Raw genomic sequence first — 22,080 nt, 5'->3', positions numbered from 1 at the left:
ACCCCAGCCACTTCAGACCTGGATTCTAGTAGCCCATGTTTTTATCTCCAGTCATCATTTTGCATTTCTAGTCTACAAATTAGCTTATTTTTTCTTTTAGGCTGACTCTGTTTAAAAATTCCCTTATTACACTTTAGCTCTAACTGGCACATGATTATAGCTGGACTAGTCCATACAGTCAAAGATATGGTCTTTCCAGTACTCGTGTACAGCTGTGAGAGTTGGACCATACAGAAGTCTGAGTGCTGAAGAAGTGATGCTTTAGTTCATTGTGGTGTTGAAGAAGACTCTTGAAAGTCCCCTGGACTGCAAGGACATCAAACCAGTCAATCCTAAAGGAAATCAATCCTGAGTATTCACTGGAATGACTGATACTGAAGCTGAAGCTCCAATACTTTGGACACTTGATGTGAAGAACCGACTCACTGGAAAAGACCCTGATGCTGAGAAAGACTGAAGAGAAAAGGAGAAGCGGGTGGCAGAGGATGAGATGGTTAGATAGCATCACTGACTTAATGGACATGAAGTTGAGCAAACTCTATGAGGTAGTGGAAGACAGGGAGCCTGGTGTGCTACAGTCCATGGGGCTGCAAAGAGTCAGACATGACTTAGCCAATGAACAACAACTACTCACAGATGACAATACCATTTACTGAATGGAAAGAATTGGGGATGGAAAACAAAAACAGGGTTTAAGAAGAAAAATTAAGAATTGTATTTTAGACATGTTAAGTTGGAAATATCATATAAACAGATACATGTCTGGAGTTCAGAAGAAAAGTTGACCTATATAATCCAAAATATGGGACTGAATAAGTTTACCCAGAAAAGGAGAAGAAGAGAAAAAGGGAAACTGGGAGAGAAGCCGCATCTGATGACTCCTACAATACTTTTAAACCACATTGTATTATCTTTCATAAATTAGCAATACTGTCCATATAGCACAAATGCTTGAATTAAAAGAGTACTAAAAACAAAATCAGTAATAACAGCAACAACCAAAACCTTCAATTAGGCAAGACAGTAAAGAGGAGAATTGGAGAACAGAGGGTTGTAACATGGGACATTTTGTATTATAAGATTCTGGTTAAAGACAAATCCCCAGGGAAGACAAGTCAGTACCTGCCATGATAACGATACAGTGAGAAAGCAACTCAAGCTAAACAGAAACAGACTCGTAGACTTTGAAAACACAGTTACAAAAGGGGAAAGGTGGAAAGGAGGGATAAATTGGGCTTGGGATTAACATACACACATTACTATATATAAAACAGATAATCAACAAGGACCTACTGTACAGGGAACTGTACCCAATACTCTGTAATAACCTACATGGGAAAAGAATACAAAAAAAGAGGATATATGTATACGCATAGCTGAATAGCCTTGCTGCCCACCTGAAACTAACACAGTATTATAAATCAACATTACTCCAATATAAAATAAATTAAAAAAACACCACCTTAACAGCTGAAAAGCCTCATCTGATATATTTCTTTGGTCTGTTTACTGGGAACTGAAGGAGAATCCTCAGCAGAAAAGGCAGAGAATCAGCCTCCACTGCTATCCCTGTATCTTGGTCATTGTCCTTTTTCTACAACTGCCTGCCTCGCTGTGAATAGCCTACTTTTACTATCTTTTCAACAACCAATCTCCACTAACACCACTCTAATTTCAATCAACAGAATTTTGCAATGTGACTTTATTTGATCAAAATATGGAAAATATTTTCCCAATTTAGATCCATCATCTAACAAAGATCCTGGGGCTTAACTTCTTTTTAATTAAATAGAAAAAATCATTCATGCTAAAGGGGGAAAAAAGCCTCACAGAAGAAGAAAAACATCAAGGACATATGTATGGTTATTGTGGTGGCCTAAATTCAATTATTGTTTCTGAGACTTTGGCTTTGAATCAGGTAGGCAGAGTCTTTGGCTTCTTTCCCAATCAAGTGGAATCTATTCTTTACTAATAAGACCTACATTGTATTAGATTTGCTTTCGTTAAAAAAAATTAATTACAAAATGTTGGTTTATGGTCATCGAAAGCCCACATAAAAATAAACTTCTGATCAGGCTCATCCATGTTGATAAGTGACTACAGTTCTGGAATGTAAGTCTTCTGATTTCAAACTTTATGCCCTACTACACTGCATAGCTTTATCTGCCTTTACTTTTATTCTGCCTTGAAAACTCACTTACTCACCCTATCAGATATAAAGACCTATCAGAATTATGACAATGGCAGAAGATCAAGACAAGGATAGAAAACGGACCACAGATAGAATAGCAAAATAAGTTTCACAAGTGAAAAACAGATACTGTATGACAGAGGTAGCATCACAAATCAGTGGAGAAAGGATGGACTAGTCATAAATGGTGCTAGCTAGACATCTATGTAGCTTTAAAATGATGTCACCTCCTCATTCTAGATCTAAAAATAAACTCTATAGATAAAAAAATCCAAATCTGATAAGCAAAACTTTAAAACTGTCTGAAGAAAACAAAGGGGAATATTATTTGCAATCCTTGAGTAGAGATTTCTTAAGAAATTAAAAAAAAAAAAACAAAGAAAAGAATAACATATTAAAATTTTAAACTTCTGCTCGTCAAAGGACACCATTAAAACAATGAAAAACCAAAGTTAGACTTTATCTGTAATGCATAAAACTGATTAAGAAATTATACCAGAATGTATTTACCAGAATATACTGTGTATATACACAAGCAATTCACAGAAGAGGATATCTAAATAGTAAGTTATTTAGCTATTTTAAGTTATATATGTAAGAAAAAGGAAGTTCAATTTCACTAGTAATCAGGGAAATACAAATTAAAATAGCAATGAGGATTGTCAATAAGATTGGCAAAATTTTAAATGTGATGGTGAGCATGTAGAACAATGAGAACTCTGCACTTTCATATGAGGTTCTAAATTGCACAGCAACTTTGGAAAACAATTTGGCAACATCTGCTAATGCTGAAGATTCACAAGATCTAACAGTTCCATTTTTAGTTATATATTCTAGAGAAGTTCACACAGATACAAAATATTCATAGCAGCATTATTTATAACAGAGTAAAAACAATGCGTAACCTAAATATCCATTAACAGTAAAACACACAAATTTGATATATTCATACAACAGAATGTTGAACAGCAAAGACAGCAAATAAACACACACTGTACATATTACCATAGATAAATCTCATAAAAATAATGAATGACAAAAGCAAGCTGCAAAAATACAAGCAGTTTTGACACTGCAAAGATTTAAAATATTTCAACTAATACAATATATTGTTTAGGTAAATATATATAAGTATAAATACACAATAACACCAAGTTCTGGATAATGATAGTTTACAAAGGAAATTCAATAAGGGAGGGGGATCTGGTGTTTTGTGTTTCATTTATTAAATGAGTGATAAATCTACTGTTGTTCAATGTGTTATTCTTTATAATGTACATGTATATGACATGTATATGACATATTGGGTTGGCCAAAAATTCATTCAGATTTTTCAGTTCAGTTCAGTCGCTCAGTCGGGTCTGACTCTTTGCCACTCCATGGACTGCAGCATGCCAGGCCTCCCTGTCCATCACCAACTCCCAGAGTTTACTCAAACTCATATCCATTGAGTTGGTGATGCCATCCAACCATCTCATCCTCTGTCAACCCCCCTTCTCCTCCTGCCTTCAATCTTACTCAGCATCAGAGTCTTTTCCAGTGAGTCAGTTCTTTGCATCATTGGAGCTTCAGCTTCAGCATCAGTCCTTCCAATGAATATTCAGGGCTGATTTCCTTTAGGATGGATTGGTTTGATCTCCTTACTGTCCAAGGTCTCTCAAGTGTCTTCTCCAACACCACAGTTCAAAAGCATCAATTCTTCAATGCTTAGCATTCTTTATAGTTCAACTCTCACATCCATACATGACTACTGGAAAAACCATAGCTTTGACTAGATGGACCTTTGTTGGCAAAGTAATGTCTGCTTTTTAATACGACATCTAGGATGGTCATAATTTTTCTTCCAAGGAGCAAGCGTCTTAGTTTCATGGTTGCAGTCACCATCTGCAGTGATTCTGGAGCCCCCCAAAATAAAGTCTCTCACTGTTTTCATTGTTTCTCCATCTATTTGTCATGAAGTGATGGGACCAGATGCCATAATTGTAGTTTTCTGAATGTTGAGCCTCAATACAATTTTTTTACTCTCCTGTTTCACTTTCAAGAGGCTCTTCAGTTCTTCACTTTCTGCCATAAGGATGGTATCATCTGTATATCTATCTGAGGTTATTGATATTTCTCCTGGCAAACTTGATTCCAGCTTGTGCTTCATCCAGCCCAGCGTTTCTCATGATGTACTCTGCATATAAATTAAATAAGCAGGGTGACAATATACAGCCTTGACGTACTCCTTTCCTGATTTGGAACCAGTCTGTTGTTCCATGTCCAGTTCTAACTGTTGCTTCTTGACCTGCAAACAGATTTCTCAAGAGGCAGGTAAGGTGGTATCCCCTTTTCTTTAAGAATTTTCCAGAGTTTGTTGTGATCTTCACAGTCAAAGGCTTTGGCATAGTCAATAAAGCAGAACTGGATGTTTTTCTGGAACTCTTGCTTTTTCAATGATCCAGCAGATATTGGCAATTCGATTTCTGGTTCCTCTACATTTTCTAAATCCAGCATGAATATCTCGAAGTTCATGGTTCATGTACTATTGAAGCCTGGCTTGGAGAATTTTGAGCATTACTTTACCAGCATATGAGATGAGTGCAGTTGTACGGTAGTTTGAGCATTCTTTGGCATTGCCTTTCTTTGGGATTGGAATGAAAACTGATCTTTTCCAGTCCTGGGGCCACTGCTGAGTTTTCCAAATTTGCTGGCATATTGAGTGCAGCACCTTCACAGTATCATCTTTTAGGATTTGAAATAGCTCAACTGGAATTCCATCACCTCCACTATATACATGCTTATATATGTGTATGTGTGTGTGTGTGTGTGTATAAATACCTGTATGTCAGAAACAGTTACAATTTAAAAAAAAAAAAAAAAAGGACAAAAGGGTGGTCAAGGCTCCTATAATTTCAATATATCTTGCTACTTTCAGAGAGGCAGTAGTTTTGAAATTAAACAGCACTAGGTAGGGTAAATAGAGAACTAATTAGTAATTCACTTCTTTAACCAGATCTGTATCTATCAGTCTATCTTCCTTTTACTTCTAAGTTTACCTTCTCCCATTATTGGACCACCAATTTATTTGTAACCCAGTGAAAAATAGGTATAGTAAGCTGGGATTTCAATTTCCAAGCTTTCCTTCAATCAATAGAGGAAATGACAAAATATAAACTCCACACTTCAGATATTTTGCAAATAATCTCATTTTCTTTTCCAAGCACTGAGACTACCTTAAAAGAATGTTGTCTTCTAAATTCAAGAATGGCTAATGGCAAAGAGGAAAGTTAATTTAGATCCTAATTGACTTTACCAGTGACTACTGCAAACTGTGGATGAGGTCAACTTTTAGATAAATAAAAGATAAAATTTAATGATTAAAGAATAAATTTTTATTCCCATTATCTAAGGAATAGACAATTTTCCAAGTGAAAGTCTAGCCAGGGAAAAAGATGAGAAAATGGTTTCAGTTAACCTAGAGGAAATAAAGGACAGCATGACTGATTAGGAAGGAACTGACTGGTATAGAGCATACATTCTTAAGAGTCACCACAGAATATTAACATCACAAAGATTTATTATCACATCTGGATATACTGTGCCTATTATTTAATGAACCTCATGGAAAACTCTCAAATTAGGTAAGAAAAGGCTTAAAGCCAAAGTTCACTCAAGAAGTTAAAATGAAAACAAAAATAATAATTATCTCAATTCTATTCCTTTGCTTTGATGACATTATGAAACAGAAAATATTACTTCTTCAGAAGTTATATTTGATTAAGCAAAAGACAACATCTTGAACTTTCATCTAATTATAGTGAGGGGAAAATGATCATCATTCTTATGTCACTTTAATCTTATGAACTAGAAATAGTTAGAAAATAGAACAGTATTCTGTATATACATACTTTACAATAATGGATGCAATAACTGGGAAACAAATAATTAAAAACTGCAGAATTTACACTTAATCTTGATGTACATAAAGAACTATTAATCGGAATTCACAGTATATGCTCATTCATCATGTGAAAAGCATAACCTTTCTTTTTTTGGATTAAAGTAATAAACTGCTACTTTCTCAAAACAAATCAAACTGAGGGTAAATAATTTTGAAAATTTCCATTCTCTCTTCTAAATATGAACTGAAAATTAACCAGGAAAAAATTTAGCTTGTTATTAAGTATAGAAAACATAGCTTAGACTCTCCTAAACATTACAATAATAGATCATCTTCCTTAGCCCTGAAAAAACTATAGAAAGACTATGTATGTTAGAGGGAAGACTATGTTCAGAAATGAGTTCTTTGAAACTCCACAAAACTGTCCTATAATCTCATGATTTATAACAAGAAAATAAGGCATTAGTAGAAAAAAACTGAAGACAAATAAATGGAAAGATATTCCATTCTTAAAGACTGGAAAAATCAATATTGTTAAAGTATCTGTACTATCCAAAGCAGCTATAGATTCTTTGCACTGCTATCAAAATTCCAACAGCATTTTTCACAGAAATAAGACAAATCGTAAAATTTATATGGAACAACAAAAGATCCAAACAGCCAAAGCAATTTTGAGAAAAAAGAACAAAGCTGGAGGTATCATTCATGCTCCCTAATTTCAAACTATATTACCAAGCTATAGTAATCAAACAACATGAAGAGTCCAAAAATAAACCCATGCATATATAGTCAATTAATTTCTGATAAAAGAGCCAAGAATACACAATAGGGAAAGAACAGTCTTTTCAATAAATGACGTTGGAAAAATTGGACACCATATGTCAAAGAATGAAACCGGACCACCATACACAAAAATTAATTCAAAATGGATTAAAGACTTGAACACCCAGAAGAAAACAAATAGCAAGCTCCTTGACATCAATCTTAGTAATGATTTTTAAAAACTTTTTTGGATACAAAAAGTAAAAGTGACAAAAGTAAAAATAAACAAGTGGGACTACATCAGACTAAAAAGCTTCTGCACAGCAAAGGAAATCATCAACCCAACGAACAGGCAACTAACCTGGGAGACTGGGAGAAAACATTTGCGAATCATATATATGTCAAGGAGTTATTTTCAAAAGATATAAAGAACTCATACAATTTCAATTAAAAAAACCCAAACAATCCAATTAAAAAATGGGCAAAAGTTCTGAATAGACATTTTTCCAAAGAAGACACACAGATGGTCAACACATACATGAAAAGGTGCTCAGTATCTCTAATCTTCAGGGAAACACAAATCAAAACCACAAGATCACCTCACAACTGACAGAACGGCCACTACCAAAAAGATAAGCAATAACAAGCATTGATGAGGAGGTGGGAAAAAGTGAGCCACTGTGCACCGCTGGTGGGAATGAAGAGTGGTGCAGCCACTATGGAAAAAGAGTACGGCAAGTCCTCAAATAATAAAAAATAGAACCACCATATGACCCAACAATTCCACTTTGGGGTATTTAAGAAAACAAAAACACAAACTTGAAAAGATATTCGCACCTCATGTTCACTGCAGCATTAGTCACAACAGCCAAGACATGGAAACAACCTGTGTCCACTGATGGCTGAACAGATAAAGAAAATGTGGTATACATACACAATGGAATACTATTCAGCTGTAAAAGATGTCATTTTGCCATTTTGTGACAATACGGATTGACCCTGAAGGTTTGTGCTAAGGGAAATTAAGTCACAGAAAAGCAAATACCTTATGATCTCATTTATATATAGAACCTTAAAAAAAACAACCCCCCACCCACCTCAAAAAACCCACCAAACTGATGAAGAGAACAGATTGGTGTTTGCCAGAGGCAAAGGGTAGGCAATGGATGAAATGGGTGAAGGTGGTCATAAGGTAAGTATTTCAAGTCATAAGAGAAATAAAGCATAGGAATGTAACGTACAGCTTGGTGTCTGTAGTTAATAATACTGTACTACAGTTTTGAAAGTAGCTAAAAGTACATTTTAAAAGTTCTCATCACAAGACAAAAAACTTTTAAACTATGTATGGTGATAGATGTTAGAGTTATTAGTGATCACTTGCAATATATACAAATATCAAATCATTATGCCGCATACCTGAAACAAGTAAGTAATATATAAATTACACTTCAATCAAAAAAACAAAACTCATCTCCAGAGAGTGGGGCATAGTTCTTGGGGGATTAGCCTATTGTGTTCCCTATTTGCCTGGCAAAGTAAAAGCCACTCTTTCCTTCTCCTCCATAAAAAGAAAACATCTAATCTCACATTTTATAATACTTGAAATAATAAAACAACTTGCATCTTGGAAAAAATAGGCATAACTAAACTTTCTAGTTTTATATCATATTCTGAAACACCAGAATCACTTTCCAGAAAACACGCAAGGTTCTATTAATCATATTCACATCTTTAAAAAAATACCTTGCCTTTTCAATTAGTTCTAGGCCAAGGCTAGGAAAGCTCCATGAACTTTTTATTAAGAATATGACAAGCATGATACATGGTTTTATGGTTCCAATTTATGTTTATAGATATAAAGCAAAAAATGTGATATTCAGTAGCAAAATTACGGAAAATTATTCTTTCTGGGTCTTAAGGTCCTAAGAAGGTTATGGAGAGAAGGGAACTAAATTTAGTGACCTCTTAGTGTGTGACAGGCTCTTATAATTATGACTTACTTTTCAAAACAACCATGTGGAAAAAGAAACTCTGGAAATACATACAAGAAATTATTGATATATATGGTGGTTACTGGTAGAGATGGAGACGGGGCAAAAATTGAGAACATGAGAAACAAGAGTAGGAATAATGCTTCTCAATATATATGTTTACTATTTTTAATGTTATGAACATTACAAATCACCTATCCAAAAAATTAAAAAAACCATCAAAAAATTCTAAAATCCTTAAGAACAAGAGGCCTATGAGAAGAGCAAAAAATAAAGAGGGTAGGGGGCAAGCATTTGTCAGGGGTCCTAGATCATCAATACATCTGATACAGCTGATTACAGCGTTAACCCAATTCTGGTCTATACGTATATATATATTTTTTTTTTGGTGTATTTTTTTCTCTATAGGTCTTTAGATGTTTTTTTAAACTGCCAAAGTACACACTGTTGTTGGTATTTTATAGAAACATTTATTTAGCTTTACATATGTGTTTACAACTTTACTTCATCATTTCTTCTTGCATCTTCTACTATCTATGAGATTATTTTCATTCTTCTTGAAATACAACCTTTAGAAGTTTGTACAAATCTTTTGGTGGTAAACTCACAGTTTTTGTTTGTATGTAAATAGCTTTATTTCATCTCTATTCTTGAGAACAAATCGGCGTTTTCCAGAACATGCAGAGATGAAGTTTGGGATGCAAGATATTTATTTGGGAACAGTATCTACAACTGGACAGAAGAAAGTGACCTACCATGCATTCTCAGAAAAGCTTCAGGCAAACTGGTAGGGAGTTCTAGAGCAAATAAGGACCATCAGAGGGTCCTATGCTGGGCCAATGGTCAAGCCTTCTTAGCCCACCTAAGAATCGCTGATTGCAGGCCCACCTCAGATAAGGCAGCTTTCCACCTGAAGGATGTCTACTGACCCCACTCCCTGCAGCTTAGAGGCTCATCCTTCTGTGAGGGTGATCTGGCCGTGCATCCCCACAAAAAGTTTTACACAGTACAAAATTCTGGTTGAAAAGTTTTTTTTCTCTCAACATTTAAAATATATCGTTTTCTGGCTTTTGTTATTGTTAAGGACTCTGCTGTCATTCTAATTGTTGGTCTTTTTCAGAAGATCTGTCCCCTTTTCTGAGACTGTTTTTTATGACTCCTGTCTTTGGAGTTCTGCAGTTTCATTGAAGTGCAGATTTCTTTTTACTTATCCTGCTAGTGGTATAGTTCCTCCTTGGTCTATGAATTCATGTGTTTCACAGTTGTGGAAAATGTGTAGTCATTATCTCTTTAAATATTGTCTCTCCTAGATTCTCTCAATTCACTTCTTCCTGGGAATCTAATTATTGCGTTGGCCAAAAAGTTCATTCAGATACAGAAAGCCCATACCATCTTTTGGCCAACCCAATATACTCGTATTCGACCTTCTCATTCTGCCCTCCATTTCTCTTAACATCACTTTCACATTTTCCTTGTCTCTCTTATGGCATTCTGGAGAGTTTTATTTTCACCTGCTACCAGTTCATTAAATTTCTCTTCAAACAGCAGCCTAAATTGCTGTTTCATATTAAATATTTCAGGAATTCTAACAAATGAGCTTCCATTTCAAAAGTTATGTTTCTGGATTTTTTTAAAAAATCTATTATTTCAAGTAATTTCTTGTAGATTGGTAACCTGTGACTACATTTCCTATTTCTATAAACATTATATACTTACCTATTCTATCATTCAGTATTTGACAATTTCAGTATCTGCAGTTCTAAGTTTGATGCTGTGACTCATCGTCACAGTAGCTTGTTTTCTCATGTGTTTGGTGGCTTTATAGTTTGAGCTATTTGGTGAATCAATCAGTGGGAATCCTGGAGAAAGTATTGCTCTAGCTGATTGATAGGAGGCACAACTAACCTGCAGCCTATGGCCCTGGTGATTTAGGCTAGCAAGGGAGTTCTTGGTTCCCTTTCTCAACTTACCAACTGGCCCAAGGCTCATCTTTCACCAATAAATAGCAACCACACTTGTGTGACCTTTCCCATCTCATCCACCTAATGGCCCTTGCTTAACCAGCCAGCCCTATAGCTCCTTATTGGGCTGGTCTCAATTCATAATAATTTTTGAAGTGGGGGATTCTTTGGAGATCTCCCCCCAGTCATGCAAGATCTATGATATCTCAAATAGTGAGTTCTTTCCAGATTTAACTGGTTCAGACTTTGCTGATGCTCCTACTGAGACATATTATCGGAAGTCATACTGTCTGAGGAAACCTGAGTATATTTAATTATTTTCCTAATGCTCTACTTTAACACAAACTTCTTAGCTCTTTAACAAACTTAACAATATTAACGAACTTAACCAGTTACACTGTGCACAGTCACGCCAAACTCTTTGCCACCCCATGGACTGTAGCCTGTCAGGCTCCTCTGTCCATGGAATTTTTCAAGAAAGAATACTGGAGTAAGTTGCCATTTCCTCCTCCAGGGAATCTTCCCAACCCAGGGATTAAACCTGTATCTCTTGTGTCTCCTGCTGCAGGTGGATTCTTTACCACTAGTGCCATCTGGGAAGCCAAATTACCTTAACACATTTTATAAAATCACTGATAAAATATATGTGATTCACTAGAGGGGTTTCCCTGGTGCCTCAGCAGTAAAGAATCTGCCTGCAATGCAGAAGATGCAGGAGACCCAGGTTCAACCCCTGGTTTGGGAAGATTCCCAACCCACTCCAGCATTCTTGCCTGAAGACTCCCGTGGACAGAGGAGCCTGGTGGGCTGCAGTCCATGGGGTTGCAAAGAGTCAGACATAACTGAAGCAACTGAGCAAGCAGGCAGGCAGAGGAAATAAAATGGAAGACTTCATATTTGACATGATCAGGTAGGTGGTTAATAGTCTTTGGAATCAGAAATACAGTTCACACTTTAGCTTTATCACTTACTGTAAGAATCTAGACAAGTTGTATTTAATTATAAGACTCAGTTCCTCATTTGTAAAGTAGAATACAATCTTATTGTACTATTGTGAGAATTAAAGGAGATAATGTGTATAAATTTACTGAGTACAGAACCTGATGCACAGTACCTACTTAGTAACTAGAAGCTTCTATGACTATTTCATTATGTTGTTTTTATTTTACTATTCCCTAAGTAGTAAATACTAAAATACTATTTTATTTTACTATTTTATTTACTATTTTTCCTTGACTCAAATTTTTCTGGTGTGGTATGACTTCAAAGACAATTAGAAATAAGATTTACTGGCATATCTTTATTATAGTGATGTACTAGAATTTATTTTATTGAGTATTTTTAATACCATTATGTGACAGACTAAAATGATGATCCTCAAAAGCAGTAACGAGAATGAAACAGTGACAATTTCCATGGGACAGAAAATTGCCATAGGTCACGAACCACTGTAATGAAAGAATTATTAAAGTGATAGAGAATAATGCTTGCTGTAGTTCAGAAGCTGGCAAACTACAACCCACAGAGCAAATCTGCCCCAATTATGTCACTGCAAACAAAGTCTTACTGAAACACTTCCAGTTGTTTATGGATTGTCTATGGCTGCTTTTCTGTGATTGTGGTTTCCATTACGTCCAGCCTCTGACAGATAAGGATAACAGGCTTATAGAAGCTTCCTGATGGGAGAGACTGACTGTGGGGGAAAATGGGTCTTGTTCCGATGGGTGGGGCCATACTCAGTAAATCTTTAATCCAATTTTCTGTTGATGGGTGGGACTGTGTTCCCTCCTTGTTGTTTCAGTTCAGTTCAGTTCAGTTGCTCAGTCATGTCCGACTCTTTGCAACCCCATGAACCGCAGCACGCCAGGCCTCCCTGTCCATCACCAACTCCCGGAGTCCACCCAAACCCATGTCCTTCCAGTCGATGATGCCATCCAACCATCTCACCCTCTGCTGTCCCTCTCTCCTCCTGCCCTCAATCTTTCCCAGCATCAGGGTCTTTTCCAGTGAGTCAGCTCTTTACATCAGGCAGCCAAAGTATTGGAGTTTCAGCTTCAACATCAGTCCTTCCAATGAACACCCAGGACTGATCTCCTTTAGGATGGACTGGTTGGATCTCCTTGCAGTCCAAGAGACTCTCAAGAGTCTTCTCCAACACCACAGTTCAAAAGAACCAATTCTTATGCACTCAGCTTTCTTTATAGTCCAACTCTCACACCCATACATGACCACTGGAAAAACTATAGCCTTGACTAGACGGACCTTTGTGCAAAGTAATGGCTCTGCTTTTTAATATGCTGTCTAGGTTGGTCATAACTTTCCTTCCAAGGAGTAAGTGTCTTTTAATTTCATGGCTGCAATCATCATCTGCAGTGATTTTGGAGCCCAGAAAAATAAAGTCAGCCACTGTTTCCACTGTTTCCCCATCTATTTGCCATGAAGTGATGGGACGGATGCCATGATTCTTAGTTTTCTGAATGTTGAGCTTTAAAGCCAACTTTCACTCTCCTCTTTCACTTTCATCAAGAGGCTCTTTAGTTCTTCTTCACTTTCTGCCATAAGGGTGGTGTCATCTGCATATCTGAGGTTACTGATATTTCTCCCGGCAATCTTGATTCCAGCTTGTGCTTCATCCAGCCCAGCTTTTCTCACGATGTACTCTGCATATAAGTTAAATAAGCAGGATGACAGTATACAGCCTTGATGTACTCCTTTTCCTATTTGGAACCAGTCTGTTGTTCCATGTCCAGTTCTAACTGTTGCTTCCTGACCTGCATACAGGTTTCTCAAGAGGCAGGTCAGGTGGTCTGGTATGCCATTGTTGTTTCACCTGAAACCAAACCCTGGTGGAGGTAATGAAGATAATGGCGACCTCCTTCAAAAGGTCTCATACATGCCCTGGCGCACTCAGTGCCCCCCATCCTGTAGCAGGCCACTGCTGACCCACACCTCCGCCAGAGACTCCTGGACACTCACAGGCAAGTCTGGGTCAACTCTCTTCTGGGGTCACTGCTCAAAGCTATGGTTTTTTCCTGTAGTCATGTATGGGTGTGCAAGCTGGACTATAAAGAAAGCTGAGCACCGAAGAATTAATGCTTTTGAACTGTGGTGCTGGAAAAGACTCCTGAGAGCCCCTTGGACTGCAAGGAGATCAAACCAGTCAATCCTAAAGGAAATCAGTCCTGAATATTCATTGGAAGGACTGATGTTGAAGCTGAAGCTCCAATACTTCGGCTACCTTATACAAAGAACTGACTCATTGGAAAAGACTGTGATGCTGGGAAAGACTGAAGGTGGGAGAAGGGGACAACGGAGGATGAGATGGCTGGATGGCATCACTAACACAATGGACGTGAGTTTGAGCAAGCTCCGGGAGTTGGTGATGAACAGGGAAGTCTGGCATGCTGCAGTCCATGGGGTTGCAAAGAGTTGGACCTGACTGAGCGACTGAACTGACTGATAGCTGCTTTTGCACTACACCAGCAGAGCTGAGTTGTTGCAACAAAAACCACATGGCTGGCAAAGCCTAAAATATCTACTATATGACCTTACAGAGAAAGTTTGCTCTGCCCTGCTGTAGACTGTGGCAAGAACACTGAATTTTTTCCTAAATATGTATAAACCATTGGTAGACTAGATAGTATATATCGGAGATAGTGAAGGACAGGGAAGCCTGGCGTGCTGCAGTTTATGGGGTCACAAAGAGTCGGACACAACTTAACGAATGAACATCACCACCACCACCAGATATATCTGCAGTTAAGACTAAAACAGAACTCATGGCTTAGGCTATCTAGTCTGATTAGCACAGGCCAAAATAACTTGTATATTTTAAAGTATTTATCCAAAAGTGCCCCTTGATAGCATTTTACAGCCTGTACATAATAGTATGAATACTTTAAAAATAAGTTTAATATTCTATGCTTTTAAATATAATATTTCAAAATATTTTTCTGTAGGAGAATATTTTTTCAGTAACTCTCCCTCTTTTCGTCTATTACAGGCACTGAACAATTTTGAGGAAAAATCAGTTTGGTGCTAGGAAGTCACAGGCAGGATACTTACCACGTTAAAGATTAGTAGCAGGAAAAAAAATATTAGTAGTACATACTATATATTTATTGATAATTATTTGCTGTCACTAATGTTGGAAGGGCAAAACATACCCACTTCCTTATGGTCCTTTCATAAACAATGTTGATTCCTTTTGGTATTGTCTGGTAAAGGGGAAACACTCTTATCAGAAAATGAAGCTAAAATCATAAGTTAGATATGATGTTATTCTTCTATTTTTGTATGTTTCTGAATCAAGATTAGATAAACAACAGATGGGCTGCCTTCTGTGGCTGAAAATAGAAATAATGGGTTTTTTGTTTGTTTTCTACACGAATAATTTTTAAAAAATTCTACAAATGGCTCTAATGTGAACTTGACAGTCTTAGCTAAGCTGTTTCTATTACGGTAACACATTTCTATTACTGAAACACAGGTTCTAGTATCAAAATTCCTTGGGACATACATCACTGGATTAGATGGATGAAAGAGAAAAAAATGAAGGGGGAAACTTTAGGAAAGGAAACATGTTCTTTTGAAAATCAATGTTTAAAAGACAAAATGATGATTCTAATACAGAATATAAGAACAATTCTTTTTTAAAGAATTATGTACTTGCAACAACAGAATAATGAAATTTTTCTTTGTGCAAAGCATTCTAGTATAGAGGCTTAACTTTATTTTCTCATTTAATCTTCACAGCCACCTATGAAGTAGATATTACTATATTTAACATATTATTCCCTATATTTTACATGAGGAAACTGAGACTCAAAGTGTTACAGACAGGACTTTAAACCCCATGTTTTTAATAAATATGTTACATGTGAATGGCTTTCTAGAAATATCAACAAACTTTGAAATATGTAACTCTTTCACAAAATGCTTTGAGTCTCTTAGAAGCCCCTAAATAAATAGAAGGAAATACTTTAAAAGGAAAAAAAAAAAAACTAAGTACCTGAAAAATTACTGTGCTATTTAAATAATACATAAGACGAAACATATTCTAGGAATAAACTTTACTGATTTTAAACTGTAAAATATACATTATTCTGAAAACTCAAGCTATATTTCATGGCCAACTCTTTTCAGGCATTAAATATTACTTTCTCAAGAATTATTTAATACACATTTTTAAAAAAGTGTTCTTGAAAAAAGCAGTTGGTGTAACGTATTTTAAAATCGAAGCAGTGAATTCCTGTTTTCAGCAAGGACATTCATTTTAAATATTTTAAAATACTTTACACAAACCCACTTTTCCTCACATCATGGACTTAAACACATGCAATTTACTTTAAACCCAACTGGGTATTTTGAAACAATGTGATCAACTACCTCACATTCTGATTTTTCAAATGTTTGAAAGTTTCATTAATTTGAGAAATGACTACAAAGCAACCACATTGATATGTTCATGAGAACATATATTCAAATATTACGTTCTCCAAGACACCTGCAGAGGCGACCTCAAGGATAACATCATTGCTTAATACATTTTACAAACCTCTCGTTAGGCATTATCATCAAAACTTGACAAGCATTCTTTTAGGCATGCTCAGTAATAGTAAATCTTATTCAATTATGTATGGATATTACTTTAAATAGGAATTCAATAGCTCTAGTGCTCAATTTACAAGTCTGTATAAAATTCCTCTAAAGTTAAATCCTGAATGAAAACTAATATTAAAATTCTAGTGTTTGAGTTTCATTAATACGGGATACTCAGAGTAGTCAAATTCATAGAGAATAAAGTAGAACAATGGTTGCCAAAGGCCAGGAGACAGGGAGGAATGGGGACTTGCAGAATTTCAGTTCGGAAAGATGAAATTTCTCTCTCTTTACTTCAAAGATACCATGACAAAGGATTTTTACAGGATGATATACCAACTCTTTCAAAGAGCAGACAGTCCCTATTCATTGTAAAAACTGTTTCAAAGAAGAGGAGGAAAAGACCTCACTTTATGAAGCTATTACATCCTTGACACCAAAAAGGAAAAATACACGGCAAGAAAAGAAAAACTATTAATATTACAGTCTATATCTCTCATGAGTATAGACACAAAAATCTTAAATAAAACATAAGAACTGGAATGTGAGATATGAACTTGGCCTTACTTGCAGCAACAGGATTTCTACAAAGAATACATTAAAGAATCTACACACAATTAGAACTAACAGAAGAGTTCAGCAGGGATGCTCAATATAAAGTCAATATATAAAAATCAGTGGCATTCTTGTAGACCAGCAATAACCAACTGAAAAATATAACAGAGAAAAGATCTCATTCACAAGTGAAACAAAAACTATAAGGTACCTAGGAACAAATTAATGAATAAAGAAACATAAAGAAACAAAAAGATACTAAAACTCAGTATCACAAAGAGAGCAATTTTCCCTGGATTCATTTAAAACCTAAAACAATTTCAAAAAACACAAACTGTGTCTCATGAAGAAATTATTCTAAAATTCAAACAGAAGAGTGCCAGGAACAGTTAAAATAATTTTGAAGAAGCATAAGGTAGAGGAAATGTGGGATTGAAACAAGGTTATTCAAACAGAGCAGTAAATAAGAGAGTTTAAAAATAGAACTTGTATATTACAGCAAAGCACTACTATTCAGATTGGCTATTTGATAAATGGTGCAAAAAGCACCATTCATATGAAAAACTAAAGTTGTTATTCATAACATAGATAAAAATCAATTTCAAGAGATTAGAGTTGTGAATTAAAAAATCAAATTTAAAAAACTGTTGGAAAAAAACAGTAGACCATTTTTAAGATTTTTAGAGGTAGGGAGGGATTAAAACACAAGAGGCAAAGAAAACACAAAGTGAAAAGACAAGCTACAGAGCAGGATAAGATATATGCAAATACAAGTAACTGACAAAGAATTAGAACAAGATAACAACAAAAGACAAATAACCTGACAGAGCAGTGGACAAAGGCAACAAATAGGCAAATCACAGAAGAGAAACCCCAAACAGCCAATAAACATATGAAAACACTGAGGCATAAGGGAAATAAAAATACAAATCAAGACAGGCTTGAGATATTGTTTCAAAGGCTGACAAAAACCTAAAGGCCTGAGAACACCAAGATGGGGCAAAATGGGGAATTTCAACTCTATACTGCGAGTGTAAATTAAAATAACCACTTGAGTTGAAGATGCCTGTATGTTAAAATGCCACGACTACACTTTTTGGTACACACTCCATGAACATTCTTGGTCATGTACAAGTAAGATAGGTATTACAATAGTAAAACATTTGGAAACTCTATGTCCATCAGCAAAATAATGAGTAAATGAATTAAAGTATATTTATACATTAAATCTCTACTGCAGTTAAGATTAACAAGTTAGCGGTACACATACTGTCATGTATATTCTCAATAATTTAAACATGGCATTTGCTAAAGTTTTGTACTGAATGGTTTAAAAAAAAAGTTTATGTATGTATGTGTGTGTGTAAAAATAACAGTAAAAGCAGTAACAATAAATGAAAAGATGAGTAACAGAACTAACATTCGAGCACTTATTATATAGAAGGCACACTTCTAACTGCATGTAGATGCCTAAAGACAGTCCTAGGGGACAGATTCTACTACTATTTCTATCTAACATGATTACTCTTTTATTACTATGAGATTCCATTACTCATTCTACAGATGAGGAATTGAAGTGGAGAGAGGTGAAGCTGATCTAAAGCTATAAAACTAGTAAATAATAAGAGTAAGATATGAAGCCAGGATTCCTGACCCATACTTTACAGCTTAATAACTATCTTAGTTATTACACCATTTTCTATTCTTTTTAGGATGTCAGAAACCCAACATTATTTCCGTAAGTTGGAAATAAGAAACACTTATAGAACCTATGACTCTAAAGAACTGAATACACACATTTTTGTATAGCTCAAACTGGTTCTAAAGATGCTAAAAGATTCTTAGGAATGTCTTGAAAACAGTGGCGTCCCAACTACTCTAATTTACTAATTTACATGTTTGAGGTCTGGTATTTTTCAGATCATTATTTCAGAGACAAACATTATTTCTTCTATAATCCTGAGATAATATATATTTGGAATCCTAGAAACCTTACATGGAGAAGCATATGATGTAATTCAATCATCTCTTTCTCTCTCATTAGAGGCAAAATTTGATTACTTAGCTTCAGGCCTGAAAACTCATATTAAGAGTTTTTAATAAGCAATTCTATCAAGAAATGTAATAAAATTTCAATTATTCATTTTTTCTGGCCTCTCAATTATAGGTTGGTTTTTAAAAAGCCAGTAGCTAATATTTATACAATACAAATGTAATTTTGTGTAGAATTATTTATACCACAAAATAAAAAAGGAAATGGCATTTTCAGTCATCAAGTATTTACGAGAATTGACTATGTGCTAATCACACACTCCTTGCTTCCAGTAAAACTGGGACATTTCTTAAAAATGTCTTTTCTTCTCAATTTACACATTCCCATTCTCAATGCCATCATCTACTAACGTATAGAACATGCTTTGAAAAAATATGAAAAAGATGTTCTTACATTTAAAGAGTTCACTGTCTATAAGGGGAAAGAGACAAGTAAACAGAAGTTATCTATAACGCCTAAGTACTTTAATAAAGTGAGCAAGTCACTTAACATTTCTAAGCCTCAAATGAGATAGATGTTTAAGAACTCTAAATTATAGAGAGAACCTGAATAAATCATCTCTAAGGTCCTCTCTAGATCTAAAATTCTATGATTATCCAATCTCTTTAAATTAAAAGGTAAATCACAAAATATTCAGTATGCAAAAAAGAAAAAATACCAACTAAAGATGAAACTGTTTGTACAAATGCATTCTAATTTTTTTTTCAAAACTATTAAAACTCCCATTCTAAGTATCAGTAAAATTTCCACAGACACTGTCTTTTAATCAACACCTTCCCCTCAAACCTGCAGACTTCTAAATAATCAACAAGCAACTATTTTGTGATAACAGAAGTAAAGTGCTTAAGCCCACGGCCTGGACTCCGAAAGTGGTCTTTTAAAAGGAAGATGTTAACAGAAACGTGTGTATGACATTCTTACTACAATAAATTTGTTCATTAACTTCACTTCAAAATTTTAATGTTCAGATTTTTCATGAAGAGTTTAAAAAACAAAACAGCTAAGATTAGCTCTTTTCACTGTTAAATATTTTGAAATTTATAACAAGGTTTCCCTTACCTGATATGGACATGGAATGTGATATTCTCTGCAGCGTTCTTGTATCCACGTTGTTTCCCAGATGCCGCGGTAAGCTTGCTCATAAAAGTAGCATCCAATTACAACCAAGAGTGGTACGAGATACAGAATGCTGAAAACACCAATCCGGATCATAAACTTCACCAGTTTATCTTGGTTCTCCTTTTCTAATGGAATCTCAATTCGCACTCTGTTTAGGGATATAATGCCGGCTAAAAGGAGTGAAACCCCAACTACCACATACAGGCAGAGGGGTGCAAGAACAAAATACCTCAAGGCATCAACATCGTAGAGGCCAACAAAACACACGCCACTGATATTGTCACCTTCAATTTTATTCATCGCTAAAAGGATGATGGTCAGAGTTCCAGGGATGCCCCACGCACTGGCGTGAAACAGCAAGGCTTTCTTCTCAATAGCTTCACTACCCCACTTTGGCACAGCTGCCAAGAACCACGTGATGGTAAGAATCACCCACCAAACGCTGCCAGCCATAGTAAAAAAATAGAGTACCATAAAAAGCATGGTACAGGCTTTGTTATGAGATCCTTGGGTCACTGTGGAAGCCTTATACTGTGCAGGGCTGGATGCATTGCAGGCAACTCGGTCCTCAAGCAAAAACCCAATAAAGAAAATTAATGACACCATCATGTAGCAGACAGCATAAAATATAATGGGTCTTTCAGGATAACGGAATCTTGTCACATCAATCAAAAAAGTTAAAAAAGTAAACAATGTGGCAGAGAGGCAAATGATTGAGATCAATCCTATGAAATACCGAGCAAATGAAAGCTCTTCTCTCCTAAAGTACATATTTGGACAAGGAGGTGAACAATCACGCACGTGCAAAAAGGAATAGCCAAGATCAGGATCAATTTTCAACTCTCGGGGACACCAAAAGCCATAGTCCCTCTGCACTGCCACTGAGGCTCCTTCAGTAGGATCGCCAGCTAAATTCAGGTCCACCAGCCGAGGATACGGCTCATCACAATCTGGGAACCTAAAAACACAAGACAAGAATCATTACTTATTGGGAACCTAATGATTTGGATTTTCACATTTAGCAGTTGTGGTTTATTTATGCTTATGTCCTTGGAGAACATTACGATATGTCAAAGAAATGATGCAAATATCTTGCTTGTGGGTCATATTATAAGATATTTCACAGTTGGCAAAAAAACAAAATATGTATACTTAATTTTGTTTTGGCTTCAAAAATATTACTCTTTATTAAAACAGACAGAGCCAATAAATAGTGTAATTAATACTATTTATTTAGGACATACAGTTTACAGTAAGATTTCAAACTAATAAATAAGTATATATATAAAATAAACATACATAAATATAAAGCTCCAGTAGAATAGTAGCTAAAAGTCTTTTTTTAATGTTTAATTACCAGATAGTCCTCATTTACCCTAGACTCAAATAGAACTTTCTTAAAAATAAGAGGTAAAAATCTTCCCTAGGAGAACAAGATGGCGAAGGAGTCAGTAGACATGGAGTACATCTCTCTCCAAGGGTACATCAGGAATACACCTTCAGACACAGAAGTGCATGCAGAACACCAGCTAACAGCGGACAGGAGGACCTGACCAGTGGAAAAGAATATATAGGACCACACAAAACTCAGTAGGAGGAAGGAACTAGGGGGAAAAACAGGAGTGTTAGTAGGACTGGACCTGCCCTCGGTTGGGGGGGAACTGAAGCAGGGGTCCAATCCCCACATCAGGGCAATTGTCTGAATCAGAGAAACATTTAAGGCTGAGAGTGAAACAGCTGATCTGTGGCAGCCTAAATGGAATAAGAATCAGACAGTCCTTGTAGCAGCCATACATACCCCAGACAGGAACACTGGTACCCTGGAAGGCGCAGCAGCTGGGAGCTGGAGTTTAGGGATTGTGGAGCAATCCCAGGGAGAAGGCTGCTGTTGACTGCGGAGAGATGGACGGAGGGGATGTGAGGGAGAAGAGACAGACTGAGGGGATACGAGGGAGGAGATCGTG

General features: G+C 35.9%; 1 protein-coding gene across 3 annotated transcripts in view; it reads right to left on the bottom strand.

Annotated features, from left to right (window-relative positions):
• Positions 1–22,080, bottom strand: part of FZD3 (frizzled class receptor 3) — a 102,227-nt gene that overhangs the window by 29,687 nt on the left and 50,460 nt on the right. For all 3 annotated transcript variants that reach the window (XM_043486986.1, XM_043486987.1, XM_043486988.1), the window contains exon 4: positions 20,057–21,074. In XM_043486986.1, the coding sequence (XP_043342921.1) occupies positions 20,057–21,074 (1,018 nt within the window). The remainder of the gene's footprint in view (positions 1–20,056; positions 21,075–22,080) is intronic.

Source organism: Cervus canadensis, chromosome 14 (genome assembly GCF_019320065.1).
Source record: "Cervus canadensis isolate Bull #8, Minnesota chromosome 14, ASM1932006v1, whole genome shotgun sequence".
Lineage (NCBI taxonomy): Eukaryota > Metazoa > Chordata > Mammalia > Artiodactyla > Cervidae > Cervus > Cervus canadensis.
Note: the sequence above shows the minus strand (reverse complement) of the source record. Positions and strands in the feature narration are given on the sequence as shown.